The 15,059-nt window shown below is 48.9% G+C and overlaps 2 protein-coding genes and 2 non-coding genes across 15 annotated transcripts; 3 read left to right on the top strand and 1 right to left on the bottom strand.

The window, feature by feature from the left end:
- The first annotated feature begins 371 nt into the window (after positions 1–371).
- Positions 372–11,328, top strand: DDX39B (DExD-box helicase 39B). 12 transcript variants are annotated; one of them, XR_014809122.1, is made up of 12 exons: positions 372–424; positions 1,684–2,016; positions 2,409–2,543; positions 2,795–2,922; positions 3,196–3,288; positions 5,077–5,260; positions 6,608–6,726; positions 8,767–8,898; positions 9,447–9,749; positions 9,849–9,993; positions 10,132–10,279; positions 11,105–11,328. XR_014809122.1 is itself a non-coding variant. In XM_084966773.1 (12 exons), exons 4-12 carry the CDS (start codon positions 2,830–2,832, stop codon positions 11,119–11,121), a joined length of 1,041 nt encoding a protein of 346 aa, XP_084822899.1. In that variant the 5' UTR covers positions 372–424; positions 1,684–2,016; positions 2,409–2,543; positions 2,795–2,829; the 3' UTR covers positions 11,122–11,328. The 12 variants fall into 12 exon arrangements, 9 of the variants coding, with proteins under 9 accessions (XP_084822899.1, XP_084822901.1, XP_005665850.1 ...); XM_084966773.1 differs by having other exon boundaries at positions 9,640–9,749; XM_084966775.1 differs by having other exon boundaries at positions 372–584; positions 9,640–9,749.
- Positions 1,169–1,246, top strand: LOC146401472 (small nucleolar RNA SNORD83). The gene has a single exon (XR_014811722.1). It is a non-coding gene; the product is annotated as a small nucleolar RNA SNORD83 (small nucleolar RNA).
- LOC146401471 (small nucleolar RNA SNORD83) lies at positions 5,312–5,388 on the top strand. The gene has a single exon (XR_014811723.1). It is a non-coding gene; the product is annotated as a small nucleolar RNA SNORD83 (small nucleolar RNA).
- Positions 11,329–11,333: 5 nt separating the features above from the next.
- Positions 11,334–12,583, bottom strand: MCCD1 (mitochondrial coiled-coil domain 1). Its single transcript, XM_001928888.5, has 2 exons — positions 12,371–12,583; positions 11,334–11,840 (listed from the first exon to the last, which is right to left on the bottom strand). The coding sequence occupies exons 1-2, from the start codon at positions 12,530–12,532 to the stop codon at positions 11,640–11,642; spliced, it is 363 nt and encodes a 120-aa protein (XP_001928923.3). The 5' UTR covers positions 12,533–12,583; the 3' UTR covers positions 11,334–11,639.
- Between the last annotated feature and the right edge of the window lie 2,476 nt (positions 12,584–15,059).

The raw sequence follows: 15,059 nt of genomic DNA, 5'->3' as shown, positions 1-15,059 counted from the left end.
GGACCCCGTGGGAACTCGCAGTCCCGCCACCTTGGGTGGCTTCCACGGAGGGGTGCCCAGAGAGGAGGCCTGCGTGGCAAGAAATTAAGTGGAGAGGAGAAGGACGAGAAAAAGAGTAGGACAAGATAAAAAGATAACACTGGGAGAAAATGCTGGTTTCCTTTATGCCTTTTGTTACTGGCATTAGCGGCGGAGTTAAAAGTGGCTTTTTCTTTCACAAAGGCACTTTCTAAAGGCAACCCTAGAGCGCGCGGAACCATAGAATGGTGGAAGGTCCTTCTTCCGGTCTCTTGCGTCTGCGCGCTCACAGCGAAGAAGGCGGGAGGCCGGCGGAGGTGGGGGGTGGGGAGCGGGGAACCGGAAGTGAAGGCAGATTCCCTCCTTCGTCGCTGTTGCCGCCGCCATACGCCTTCGCCTTGTTCAGGTAAGGTTTGGCTTTCAGCACAATCCGACTCCATCTGCGTTTCTCTGCGGCCATCCCGTCGCAAGGGCTCCTGATAACCCTTGTACAAGCTACGGTCTGGTCGCCGGGGTCTGATTGAGTTGTTACTTCCACCGCATACATTCCTTTCAAGAGCAAGAAGGTTGGGGGGGGCGGAGGCAGGGAAGCGGCGCGCGGGGGAGGGGGGGAAGTCCAAGATGGTGGCCCTGGCGCCATTGTGTTTCCTTTACTCTTCGCTCCTCCAGTGGGCGCCTGCTTAATCGGAGGCCCCAGCGGCGATGAGAGGTGACGCTAGGCGTCCTCTGGCCTTGGGCATTTGCGGAGGGCGGGGCTCTTTTCATCCTCCCGCTTATTTTTGCGTTGTCGGCTCGCGGTAGTGGGAATCGGCGGCTTCTGGGCCTAGTTGAACTTTTCTCATTTCGGCCTTCCCACTATTATTTAGAGCGTTTTAATTGTTTAGGAATGGTGTCAATGTGTTTTTCGGAAAGGGGGTGAGGCCTGAAGAGTAACGCAATGGTGACGAAGGTTTTACTTATTAACTGGAAAGAGGATTCATCTTAGTTATTGGCCTGCTTTTCATTCATTGTTTGTTGGGGGGATGAATTTTTCCCGGTCTGGCATTTCTCTAGACCCCTCCCCCCGCCATAAGTTACCCAAGGCCTTTAAACGCCAGAAGGCGGTTACTGAGGAGTGGGAGGCTGGAGTGCTGAGGAGAGGTGGGTGGCAGCCACATGATGTTTTCATTTTGAAAAGTGAGAGCTTTGCGCAGTGACGACTTTTATCTATCACCCTTGACTGATGGCTGCTGTATTAGAAGTTGAGATTGTACACTTCGTAGGGAAAGCACAAGATCTTGAGGGCCTGTCATTTTGTCGTTTTCATTCTCCGTTCTTAAGTCATTATCTATGTTCTGCTTTTCATGGTTTTTTTTTTTTTTTTCTTTCTTTCTTTCTTTGCTGCTGTCACAGACCTGGGATTTGTAAGCTGATCTTGCCCTTCCAACTTCCGGGTTTCTGCTTCTTTGAGCTGAGGTTTTGGGGAACCTGTGTCCTAATCACCTCCTCTGGGACCACTTTTTTCATTCCCTGTATTACGTTTGCTTTTCCCTTTTAATTCTTGTGGGTTTTTTTTGTTACTTTCAATGTTTCATAGTTTAGGGAAAGTGGAAAGTGTGGGGATGGAAGAGGTGGCTAAGGCTCTGCTCATGACTGATGAGTCTTCTCTCTGGTTTTTTTCCCTAGCTCTTCTGTCAGAAACTAGTATTTCTTTTCCTCTCCTGTTCCTCGAGCCTCCACTCTCCCCTGTCTTATTCTGTGTGAACCCAGCCGGAGACGCCTCCCCTTCTCCCCCTGCCGGCCCAGTTATGGCAGAGAACGATGTGGACAATGAGCTCTTGGATTATGAAGACGATGAGGTGGAGACAGCAGCTGGGGGAGATGGGGCTGAGGCCCCTGCCAAGAAGGATGTCAAGGGCTCCTATGTCTCCATCCACAGCTCTGGCTTTCGTGACTTCCTGCTCAAGCCAGAGTTGCTCCGGGCCATTGTTGACTGTGGCTTTGAGCATCCATCAGAAGGTAAATTTTCCTCAGACTTTTAAAGGATGTGAGAAGCATGGTTATGGTCTTTTAGTGATACGGAATTATATAAGATAGATTAGGGAAGAAGTACCAAAAACTGTTTTAGCAGTAGAAAGAGTTATATATAGGTTGGTTTTTCATTCATGGTGACAAGTAAGTGCTAGTGATGTAAAAGTAATTTAGATAGAGATCTGTTTTTCATCTTGTGACTGGCTTTTCTCCTTGTCTGCTTGTTTTTAATTTTGTTTCTTTGACTTTTAATTTAAAATTTCCAGAGAGGAGCTGGTTGGACTCTTGAGCCAAGCCAGCTCTGGTCTCTGGAAACCGTTATGGCTGGTCTAAAGGTGGCTGGCTTTGGGTCAGGTACCAAGTCCTTCATTTTGTCCAAGGTTGCAGGGTTATGTGACCCAAAGCATGACAGCCTAAGTAGGAGAAATGGCCTGTGGCAGGCACTCAAAAGTCATGGATTGTTACAGATTAAGAAACATTCGGACAGAGTCAGGAGCACCTAAGGCAAGCAATTGGTAGGTGCAAGAGGGTTGTTAGCAGGACTGTGGGGGTCTGGAACTGGAGGAGGCCAATGTTAGAAGGAACTGGGAAGGTCTGATTTGGGGATTACTTTGATTACTCGAGGGAGCAGAGGTAGAAAGGGTCTGGAAATCGACAAGAACCATTTAAGAATTGAGTAGAGAGAAACGGGTTTGGCATGGTGAAAAAGCTGGCCAAGTTAGCTGGAGACTGAAGTCTAATTATCCTTTTTCCCCCCTCCTTATAGTTCAGCATGAATGCATCCCTCAGGCCATCCTGGGAATGGATGTCCTATGCCAGGCCAAGTCAGGCATGGGGAAGACAGCGGTGTTTGTGCTGGCTACACTGCAACAGCTGGAGCCAGTTACTGGGCAGGTATGCTTGGGGAAAGTGCTGGAGGAGGCATTTTGGTTTGCAGTGTTCGGGAAGGGTGTTTGTGTCAGCTCCATGATGCATTCAGAGCCACCAGTGCTTGTTGCTAAGGTGACCTCTCATTCTTGACTGACAGCCGTGGGGAATGTTCTGTAGTAATCATGGGGTTAATGGTTTAGAGCTCCAAACTATAGTCAGTTGTGATCTGCCAGGTGTGCTTTTGTGACATACCTGAAGGGATATATTGTATGTGTCTCTCCATCTACTCCCCCCTAGGTGTCTGTACTGGTGATGTGTCACACTCGGGAGTTGGCTTTTCAGATCAGCAAGGAGTATGAGCGCTTCTCTAAATACATGCCCAATGTCAAGGTAAGCCAGGGTAAGGGGACCTGGGAGGGTGAGGGTATGGGGAGTCGGAGGCATTAGAGACTTGTTAGAGCAGCTGTCTGCATGTCCCACAGGGGTTAAACCCCTACACATGAATCTCAGTTACACCCAATACATAGTAAGTTGCTGCAGTTGTGGTGTGGAAGAGATTTATATTCTAGGGCTCATTTGGATATGCATTATAATTTCTGTGGTATTTGCAGCATTCTGATTCATGTGAGTGTGAATATGCTTTTTTTTGTGTGTGTGTGTGTGTGTTTTTGCTATTTCTTTGGGCCACTCCTGTGGCACATGGAGGTTCCCAGGCTAGGGGTCGAATCGGAGCTGTAGCCACTGGCCTACGCCAGAGCCACAGCAGCTCGGGATCCGAGCCGCGTCTGCAACCTACACCACAGCTCACGGCAACGCCGGATTGTGAACCCACTGAGCAAGGGCAGGGACCGAACCCGCAACCTCATGGTTCCTAGTCGGATTCGTTAACCACTGCGCCACGATGGGAACTCCTGAATATGCATTCTAACAAGATCCTCGGGTAGAGTTTGAGAAGCATTGATGTATGTAACTTTACCTTTTCCTGAAATGAAAAAAATAGTAATTTTGTTCAGATTGTTAAAATTTTCTCAGTTATTTTACGTTTAAAACTAGTAACGTTGAAGTAATAGTTTTAAAGTAAAAGTAATTTGTTTAAAACCAAAGTAGTGATAGTAGGGAGTTCCCATCATGGCGCAGTGGTTAATGAATCTGACTAGGAGCCATGAGGTTGCGGGTTCAATCCCTGGCCTCACTCAGTGGGTTAAGGATCCGGTGTTGCCGTGAGCTGTGGTGTAGGTTGCAGAGATGGCTCGGATCGCACACTGCTGTGGCTGTGGCGTAGGCCAGTGGCTACAGCTCCGATTCGACTCCTAGCCTGGGAACCTCCATATGCCACTGGAGTGGCCCTAGAAAAGGCAAAAAGACAAAAAACAAACAAAAAGCGAAGAAGTGATGGTGGCACTTGTGCACGGTAAAAATGTTTATGCGATCCAGAGGGCCTTAGAATGAAAAGATTGTTTGCCCATCTGATTATATGTCATAGAATACCACTAGTTAATTTTTTGTTGTGGTTGTTCTGATGATTCTGTGAAACCAAGTATTAGGCAGTTTTTTCAGTTTGTCAGCATACAGGCCTTTTTGACTTTTCCGTGAAAGGTTATTTAGCTTATTTATGCCATTCTAAAATTCGAAAATTGTGTTAATTTTCTAAATATAGTTTGAAAGCTGTATTTACTTGTGTGTGTAAGCATATCTGTACTCTTTTTTTTTTTTTTTTTTTTTTTTGGTCTTTTTGTCTTTTGTTGTTGTTGTTGTTGTTGCTATTTCTTGGGCCGCTCCCGCGGCATATGGAGGTTCCCAGGCTAGGGGGCCAATCGGAGCTGTAGCCACCGGCCTACGCCAGAGCCACAGCAACGCGGGATCCGAGCCGCGTCTGCAACCTACACCACAGCTCACGGCAATGCCGGATCGTTAACCCGCTGAGCAAGGGCAAGGGCAGGGACCGAACCCGCAACCTCATGGTTCCTAGTCGGATTCGTTAACCACTGCGCCACAACAGGAACTCCGAATATCTGTACTCTTATATTGTTGGTTTTGGTAGCTTTTATTTTCTGTCTTTTTAGTAGTTTTCTAGGTTGTCTAAAAATTGAAAACCCGGAAACACTTTCCATTGTTAAGATTTCTCAACCTTGAATTCTTTCCTTCTTTGTGAGATACTCTCTTTTTGTGGGTTGGCAGGTCGCAGTGTTTTTTGGTGGTCTGTCTATCAAGAAGGATGAAGAGGTGCTGAAGAAGAACTGCCCGCATATTGTCGTGGGGACCCCTGGCCGCATCCTAGCCCTGGCTCGAAATAAGAGCCTCAACCTCAAACACATTAAACACTTTATCTTGGATGAATGTGACAAGATGCTTGAACAACTCGGTGAGTAGCAGTGCTGGGACTAGGCTAGTGACCTGGGAGTTGCCTTTTGGAGCCAAATGATGTTTATTTGATACTGGAGCACATCTGTGCCAGGACGACTCTTAATCTATCACCCATGACTGATGGCTCTGGCTTCCCTGGGTGGTCTTTGTTAGGCTTTTTAAGCATCCTTGGTGCCTAAGGAGAAGGGTGTTCTTCCTTTCTGTGATAATGTTTTTCATTACACAGTCACATCACCTTTCTTTCGTTTCTAAATCTTTATAGTAGGTGTCATAGGGGAGAAAATAAACGGGAAGAGGAGATAGTTTACTCTTGGCATTCTCAGTTCAGCACATACTGTGAGACCTTAGAGCTGATTGGGTCTCTAGACTTAAATTCCAGGATTACCACGGAGAGTTTGTGGGAGTTTTTGTGGCGTGGTATTCCAGTGTGCTAAATGGGGTCAAGGAAAAGTAATTTTTGTATTTTTACTTTATTTTGTTTTTTTTTTTTACAGCTGCACCTTTGGCATGTGGATGTTCCCAGGTTAGGGGTCCAATTGGAGCTATAGCTGCCAGCCTACACCACAGCCACAGCAATGCCAGATCTGAGCCCTGTCTTCAACCTACACCACAGCTCACAGCAACGCTGGATCCTTAACCCACTGGGGACCAGGGAGCAAACCCGTGTCCTCGTGGATGTGAGTTGGGTTCGTTACCACTGAGCCACAACAGGAACTCTCAAGAAAGAAGGATTTTTTATAAGAGCATAAGTTTGGTGAATGAGAGAGTAAGGATGGGGACCTAGCACCATGGATGAGTCAATGCAAGTGATCTTTGGCTGTCGTAGATGGCAGGCTCTAAGGTGTGTTCCAGGTAGAGCTATCATGTTTGCCTGACTGGTTGGGTCAGTGTGATCCAGAGAAAGCATGACATGGCCTCTGATAGCTGCAGTGTAATTGGTGCTTGATACTTGTAGACAGTTGGGACTTGGAGAGAGAGGAGTTGGGAGAAGGGCCTTGTAAAGTATTTTTTGAAGGACTTATCTTTGTGAGCCTCTGCAGTGGGCTTTATCTCCATTTCCTAATTGTGGGCTTTGGGGTTTCATCTGATTTCTTGTGTGGTTAGAATACAAAGAGCTGGAATCTGGTCCCAAATCCATTGCTTTTTCCTGTGGTACTACTATGGATGTGTCCCTGGTGGTTGGAGGAGATAGAGTAGAGAGACCTGAGGCACAACTTCCCCTGAAATGAGACTTCCTTATCTGTCATCAGCGCTCTTCACCTCACTGGGAAGCCTGTCCCTGGTCTGTCTTTATGACACATGCTTGCCTCCTCCTAGACTCTTTCAATCTTTTTTTTTCTCGTAGACATGCGTCGGGATGTCCAGGAAATTTTTCGCATGACCCCCCACGAGAAGCAGGTCATGATGTTCAGTGCTACCTTGAGCAAAGAGATTCGTCCAGTCTGCCGCAAGTTCATGCAAGACGTAAATACCCTTCTACCTTCTCTCCCTCCACTCCCCGCCCGCTGCCTCCTCCCCTTCCGCGCCCTCTTCCTCCAGACTCCCTTGTCCTTCAGTCGCCAAGAAGGGGGCATGTGCCCATGTGAGAGGGCTGACTCCTTGAAGAGACACACAGAGGCAGAGACAGTTAGTGTTAGGGTCTGCGCGGCGCCAGGGAAACTCCGGAAGACTTGGTCGGGTTAATGTGAGAGCGGGTAGCGTTCGACTTTTTTTTTTTTTTTCCAATCACAGCATTTTTGAACCTCTTCTCCCTCTTGGGGGAGGGCAGGATTTTCTGCCCTACCACCCACCCATCGTCTCCTACATACCCCCTACAGCCACGCACCCTCAAGGTGGCATCGAGCATACAACCGGAGCCTTCTGCTCCCCAAACTCGTAACCTCCCGGTGGCAGGAGAGCAAGAGAGGGACAGACAGTTGGCAGGGCCTGTCCAAAAGAAGAGCGAACAGCGCAAATGAATCCACTCCCTCCCCACCTCCAGGGGTGGGGGCCTTTGGCACCTCAGTCCCCGAGTCCCTACTCCTTCCCATCCGTACCTCCTCGCACCCGTCCGGAACCTCGGTCGATGTGAGCCGGCAGCAGAGAAGCATCGTGGCGCGGCGGGGGAATGCGACGGCACCGGCGGTGGATGGCGGCAGCGGAAGCCGCGGGGAACCTGACCAGGAAGCTGAGGACCAAACCAGCCTCTTTTTCCGTTCCCGGTTTTTTTCCTGAACCCAAGGCGTGCCGTGCTCCTTGTTTCCCTCCATTTGTGTTTGGGGGTGGGGGGTGTTCTGAATGGGGTGGTAGATTTTTTTTTTTTTTTTCTTTTTTTAAACATTTTTTTAATACTGAGAGGGATATGGGAAAGGTAAAGTGAGGAGCTCCACTTGGATGTGACCAGGTGGGTGTTAGGGTCTGGGACTAAGTGGTCAGCTGTAGAAGCAGTGGAGTGTGCTCTTTCCCTCCCTGCTCTGCTCCTCCCTGTGGGACGATAACTCACTGTTTAGCTATATTTGGGGCTCAAGTTAGATTTGAAGGAGGCCATGGAGCTTCTCTTTGGAAAGACTGCCTTTGCTAGTCTGCCTTTGGGGATTGGGCTTCTGGTGTTCTCCCATGACATATCCTTTCCTGAAATCTTAAACCCTGGATCCTTCATGTTAAGCCATGTCCCCAAGTTAGGAGTGCTAGGAAAGTTGGGCTTTAGAGTTGAATCTTGTGTTGGTTCCCACCTTTTTTTATGCTATCTTCCTTCCCTTTAAGGGTTGTGTGGTTTTTTGGGTTTTTTTTTTTAAGATGAGTAACTGCTGCTCTGAATTTGACTTCTTAGCACCACTTACTGATACCTTCCATATGACACTGTAGTTGGTTTGATTCTTAGTTCAAAGACCAGTCTTGTCTAAAAGTACAACTTTGTGGTCTGAGGGCAGGTTGTTACTCATCTTACGTGATTTTTGTCTTTTTGTGGCATTTTGATTTACATCCATTGAAACATTCCGATCTTTAAGATGCCCACCTTTCTAATGAGGATATGATTCTCCTAGTGTAGAGATTACTCAAATGGAGCAGTCCTTATCCTCTCTCCCATATTATGACCAGCTTGGATAGAGTTACTCAGACCTTGAGTCGCTGTTTCCCATCATTTCCCAGGTGTTTGGTTCATGTTGTCTTCTGAAAATCACTTCCCATTGTTTTCTTTCCTCCACCACCTCCATTTGAGGTAATGGCACCTTGCCATTGGGTGGTTACGCTGTGCCTTTTCCTCCCTGCAGAGTTCCTTTCCCATGACACTTTTCAGTTGGGCCGTCTTAAAACTCAACTGATGGGGAGGAAATTAACTTAATTTGGGAAAGACCACATTAAAATAGGTATTTTTGGGGGTGGGGTTGGGTTTTCAATCTTCTCTCTCCTCCCCATCCCCCCATGGGGTGTATTGGAGATCAACTTCCTCCACCCCCCCAGGTTTAACCCCCCCACTCTGCCCTCCTCCCGTTCCCCACCCCCTCCCTCCCCCCTCCCCCCCAGCCAATGGAGATCTTCGTGGATGATGAGACGAAGCTGACGCTGCATGGGTTGCAGCAGTACTACGTGAAACTGAAGGACAACGAGAAGAACCGGAAGCTCTTTGATCTTCTGGATGTCCTTGAGTTCAACCAGGTCAGTTGTTCCAAGGTCCAGAAGGGAGAGTGAATGAGCACATCTCTAACTTGCAGAAACCTGTGTTATGGACCCTTTTATTGAGGAAACCATGTGTGTCACGTGGAAGAAAATGGTGGAGAAGTTCTGTGAATGAGGAGAAAAATGTCTTTGTGGGGCTGAGCACGAGCATGGTGGGAACTGCTTTTCTGTTCCATACTCAACAAAATACACCTCAAATTATAAAATCCTTGAAGAGAGTTAATAAGTGGGTGAAGGTCCCAGAATGTATTAGACCTGTTAAGTTCTTAAACTTATTTGTTTCTTGTACTATTACCGAGAGAGAAGTGTTGCACCACTTGTGTGATTTTTTTTTTTTTTTTGCACCGAAAATTGCTCTCCAGAATTAGGGTTCCTTGATGTTTGATGTTTTGGAGAATGAGAATCTTGGTCGTGGTCTTTCCAGACCTTAATTCTGATTTTGAGCACTCTCTCGTGAGGTGGCTTTGTCCTTGTGTCCTAAAATGTGTGGTAATTTTGGTTACTGTTTTTCCATACCTTCTCTGCAGAATATCTGTCTGCTCAGGAAAAATCAGAGGCGAGAGGGAAAGGCTAAGTTATATTTAGAGCAGAAGAGGAAATATGTGATGAGGACTAAGAGGAATTCTTTTAGAGAACTTGCACATAATCTCTGTCACTCATCCCCTCACGGATGCGCGTCTCCCCCCAGTCTCTCACATACACACACATGCGCGCACACAGGTGGTGATATTTGTGAAGTCTGTGCAGCGCTGCATTGCCCTGGCCCAGCTCCTGGTGGAGCAGAACTTCCCAGCCATTGCCATCCACCGTGGGATGCCCCAGGAGGAGAGGTGAGTCAGATGTTGGGGAAGGTGCTTTGTGTCCTTGGGAGGAAGAAAGACTTGAGATAAGGGAATCTCAACATTTTTCTGCTTTCCTTTCTCACAAAGGCTTTCTCGGTATCAGCAGTTTAAAGATTTTCAACGACGAATTCTTGTGGCTACCAACCTGTTTGGCCGAGGCATGGACATCGAGCGGGTGAACATTGCCTTCAACTACGACATGCCTGAGGATTCTGACACCTACTTGCATCGGGTAAACCGCATACCTAGAAGGCATCCGTGTCCTCTCCCACCCCTAGTTCCTTTGTCTTCAGAGCTTATGTCTTTACCCCTCCCTTTGGGTGTCTTCCTTTTTTGGGGTCTGCCAGTTCTATCGTCTCTCCCCTTCTAGGTGGCCAGAGCCGGCCGATTTGGCACCAAGGGCTTGGCCATCACATTTGTGTCAGATGAGAATGATGCCAAGATCCTCAATGACGTGCAGGATCGCTTTGAAGTCAATATTAGTGAGCTGCCTGACGAGATAGACATTTCCTCCTACAGTGAGTATTGATCTCGTGAAACTGGCTCCCCTAACCCTTTAGATTCTCCTTGTTCCTTACGGACTTTTCCATTTTTTTCCTTTCTGTTTTTTTGGAAGTTCCCTAGCCAGGGTTTGAGTCTGAGCCTCAGCCGCGGCTGTGCCAGATCCTTTAACCCATTGCACTGGACTGGGGATCAAACCTGTGCCTCCGCAGCAACCCAAGCTGCTGCAGTTGGATTCTTAACCCACTGTGTCAGGGCGGGAACTCCCCTTAACAGGTTTTTCTTGAAGTGTTTTGTGCATAGTCGGGTACTGGACAGATTCATCATCCATCTTCTCCCCATCCTCATTCTGATGGCTTGCTGAGATTTTTTTTTTTTTTTTTTTTTTTTTTTTTGTCTTTTTGTCTTTTTGTCATTTCTTGGGCCGCTCCCGCGGCATATGGAGGTTCCCAGGCTAGGGGTCTAATCGGAGCTGTAGCCGCTGGCCTACACCAGGGCCACAGCAACGCAGGATCCGAGCTGCGTCTGTGACCTACACCCCAGCTCACGGCAACGCCGGATCCTTAACCCACTGAGCAAGGGCAGGGATAGAACCCGCAACCTCATGGTTCCTAGTCGGATTCGTTAACCACTGCGCCACGATGGGAACTCCTTGCTGAGATTTTTAGTTGATCTCTCTACATTGTGTTTCCTCATCAAATTGGTTCCCCTTTTCTACCCCCAAATCTATTCTCTGACCCATAGGCTACACAAATATCTGTATGTATTGGGGGTTATGTTTTTGCCAGCCTCACCTTTCCTTTTCAATGCCTTATTCTAACTGTGCCGTGTTTTTTCTTCAGTTGAACAGACGCGGTAGAGGACTCACCCACCATTCGGGAATGAGAAAGTCTATCCCTCTGCAGGAGATGACACCAAGCATGGGGGTGAAGGAGACACTACTGCCACCTACCCCTGACAACCCCTAACCCCCAACCCATGGCTTCCCTCTTTTGCATCACCACCACTCCTAAACCCCCATTTCCCGATTTGTCAGAAATTTTTTTAACAAAACTAAAAAACACAAGCGTCTGTGGTATCTGTAAGCGCTCCGTCCCTTTATTGGATTTGGGGTGAGATTGTTTTAGGGCACAATCCAAAGTAAATTCCTGCAGGGACAGTATACCCTGCTTTTGGGCCAAGGTCAGTGGGAGGGGGCACATGGGGGGGTGTGATTAAAAGGCTGTACCACGGTTCTTCCTCCCTATCTTCCAACTTCTGGCCCTTTGTAGTGGTTTATTTGGTTTTCTTAGTGGCTTAGGAGAGGCTGGGATGTTTGATTGAAGGGCTGGAGGGGGTGGGCACAGTGTTTCCAGTTGGAGAGCGTTGAAGTTGGAACTAGTGGGAGGCTTGGGCATCTTCTCCCAGGCTCTCTCTGTGTCTTCTCATCTGTTCCTTCAGCTTCTGGATCTTGAGCACCAGGGCCTGTGCTTCCCAGGCCCCCTCTTGCCCATCCAGCAGGGCCTGGTACAGCTCCAGCTGCTGCTCCAGCAACTCCTCAGCTTGGGTCAGCTCAGCTGTGGGGCGGGGCTCGGGCTCCTGGGAGAGGGGGCATTAGGGAGGGAGCATCAGCCGGGGCAGGGGGCTGGGGCCACCTGGAAGTCAGGAATTCTGCCCTGCTCCTGTTTTTCCAGCGCCATTAGTTTAAGGTCATCTGTACTGCAAAGCCAAGGTAGCTTCCTGTTTTAAGCTTAGGTTTGGGAGGGAAATGAGAGCTCACAGCCCAGGGGCTGTAACTGGATGTCTTATGTGATGTGATGGGAAGGGGAGGACTGGCTGTCCCAACCCCCCTGAGAAATAATTAACTGTTAAATGAGGGGAAGTTCCTGTTCAAGGACTTCTTGGACTGTGCAGGGAGGGAGGGGTGCAGGTAGAGGGCGCCTGGAGTGGAGTGGGGTGGGGGCAGGGAGGGTGATGGGGAATTGAGGGTGGGGGCTGGACACAGCTCCATAGGTAGGGTTCCCCTGCTTTCAGCTGGCTTGTACACGGTGCGGTTCCCTGCCCCCCCCCCCCCCCCGCGTATGAATTTGCGCTCCCTGCGCTACACCCTCACTCTTGGTGCCACTTACCCTGGAGGGGGACATCTTCCCAAGGCCGTCGGAGCTAGCGTCTTCTCTGTTTGCCTTGGAACCCTGGGAGCAGCACCTCCAGGTACCCTGGAGTACCGGGGGCCAGAATGGCAGGAGACCACGGCAGCAACATCGGGAGAGCCAGGGCAGAGGGAGGATCATGGCGGGTGAGGCAGGGAGCTGTCTGAGCCACCCAAAGGCCACCAAGGAACTGGTTCCCTCCGGGCTGTGGCCTCGCTTCAGTGCCTGGCCCTGCCCCTGCCCTGCTCTGCTGCACCCACCCACCCGCCTCCTAACCTGGCCCCAGACAGAGTCCAGGAACTCGTGTTCCTTGATGTGAAAATTTCCCTGCCAGGTTAGGCAGAACTTGCTTTAGAACTCTGGTGCCCAGCTGACCACGTCTTGCGTCTTTTTCTCGGCACTGTTTTCTCACTTGTTCCTCTCCATTCTGCAAGGTAGGAATTACATTACTGGTTGGCAGATGAGGAAATGCTCAGAAAATTTCATTTAGCTGAACATGGGTGGGGACCAGCTCGGGGGCGGATGTGCTCGAGGCTCCACAGCTGGTTGGTGGAAAAGCCTGGAGGACTCACGCCCAGGTCTGTCAGACTGGAAAGCTTGTACCAATTGACCTGACTCAAGTATTGATTCTATTTCCCTTTTCTCTTCTTGCTGCCCCAGAGTGACATTCTTCCCTGTCCCTGGCATGCCTTGCATATTGTGGGGAGTGGGGTGCCTTCTCTGGTAAGCCTGGGCACTGTACATTGGACACTGGTGTAGGTTTCAAGCTCTGTTGAGCTGGTGAGCCCTCCCATCTGATCTGCACCAGAACAGAAGCCCTGTTCGCCTCCGGTGTGGGAGCCCTGTGGATACATTTTGGACTTCCCGCCATGAGTGCTGAAATGTCCTGTTGAGGCCATGGGCAGAGGTTCAGAAGCCGGAGGATGGTTTCAGCTGTGATCATCAGGGAAAAGGTAGGATCTGAGAAAAAGCATGCCTCAGAAAGCAAGGTTGCTGGAGGGGGGACAGCTGCTAGCTGCCTCGGTACCAGGACATCACTGAATTGTGAGGCAAGATGGCCTCTGTTGTGTTGTGTGGTGGTGGGGGTCTGGGAACCAGAGAGGGAGAGCTTCCTGGAGATCAGTCGTTCTTACACTTGGGGGTGGGGTGATGAGGCCTTCAACTTTATTTTTTGCTTTTTTAGGGCCGCACCCACTGCATATGGAAGTTTCCAGAATAGGGGTCAAATCAGAGCCATAGCTGCCACCTACACCACAGCTCATGGCAACACTGGATCCTTAACCCACTGAGCAAGGCCAGGGATTGAACCTGCAATCTCATGGTTCCTAGTCGGATTCATTTCGGCTGCACCATGATGGGAACTCCTCAGGCTTCCAACTTTAGATGAGGTCAAAGACCTTATGTTCCCCCTTAGCTGGCAGGTTCCCACTTCTCAGTTTTGGAGATTTCTCTCGTGTCTCAGGAATAGGGTTATGCATGGATCATTTTTGAAGTACAGTGTGTGCACGGCTTAAAGTCTTAATTATTGGTACATAAAAGGCCTAAACTACTGTTGTTACAGATACGGGAACCTACCTAGTATGAGGTTAAACAACCCGCAAGGAACACTGACGTAAAACTAACCACATTTATAAATTAAAAGCAAAATTAGTAACTATTAAAATAGGAGGGAGTTCCCGTCATGGCACCGTGGAAATGAATCTGACTAGGAACCATGGGATTGCGGGTTCAATGCCTGGCCTTGTTCAGCGAGTTAAGGATCTGGTGTTGCTGTGAGCTGTGGTGTAGGTCACAGAAACTGCTTGGATCCTGCATTGCTGTGGCTGTGGCATAGGCCGGAGGCTACAGCTCTGATTAGACCCCCTAGCCTGGGAACCTCCATATGCCACAGGTGTGGCTCTAAAAAGACAAACAAAAAACAAAAAAAAACCTGAGCAGGCATTTTTCCAAAGAAGACATACAGATGGCTAAGAACGCACATGAAAAGATGTTCAGGAGTTCCCGTTGTGGCGCAGTGGTTAACGAATCCGACTAGGAACCATGAGGTTGCGGGTTTGATCCCTGCCCTTACTCAGTGGGTTAAAGATCCTGCGTTGCCGTGAGCTGTGGTGTAGGTTGCAGACGCAGCTTGGATCCTTCGTTGCTGTGGCTCTGGCGTAGGCCAGTGGCTACAGCTCCGATTCGACCCCTAGCCCGGGAACCTCCATATGCCGCGGGAGCGGCCCAAAAAAAAAATAGCAAAAAGACAAAAAAAAAAAAAAAAGAAAAGATGTTCAGCATCATTAATCATCTTTAGTGCAAATTAAAACAAAAATGAGATATCACTTAATACTTGTAAGAATAACTGTCATCAAAAAGGACACAAATAAGTATTAGGGAAGATGTGGGGAAAAGGGCCCTTGTACACTTTTTTTTTTTTTGTCTTTTGTCTTTTAGGGCTGCACCCGAGGCAAATGGAGGTTCCCAGGCTAGGGGTCCAATCAGACCGGCCTATGCCATAGCCACGGCAATGCAGGATCCAAGCTGCTTCTGTGACCTACGCCACAGCTCACAGCAACGCCAGATCCTTAAACCCACGGAGCAAGGCCAGGGATCGAACCTGCAACCTCACGGTTCCTAGTCAGATTCGCTTCTGCTGCACCATGACAGAAATTCCCTTTTTTTTTTT

The sequence above is a fragment of the Sus scrofa genome, chromosome 7 (assembly GCF_054392235.1).
Source record: "Sus scrofa isolate SSC_HxYL_T2T_F1_AM1 chromosome 7, Sscrofa_HxYL_maternal_Yorkshire_Landrace_v2.0, whole genome shotgun sequence".
Classification (NCBI taxonomy): domain Eukaryota; kingdom Metazoa; phylum Chordata; class Mammalia; order Artiodactyla; family Suidae; genus Sus; species Sus scrofa.
This window is presented reverse-complemented; position numbering and strand designations above follow the sequence as displayed.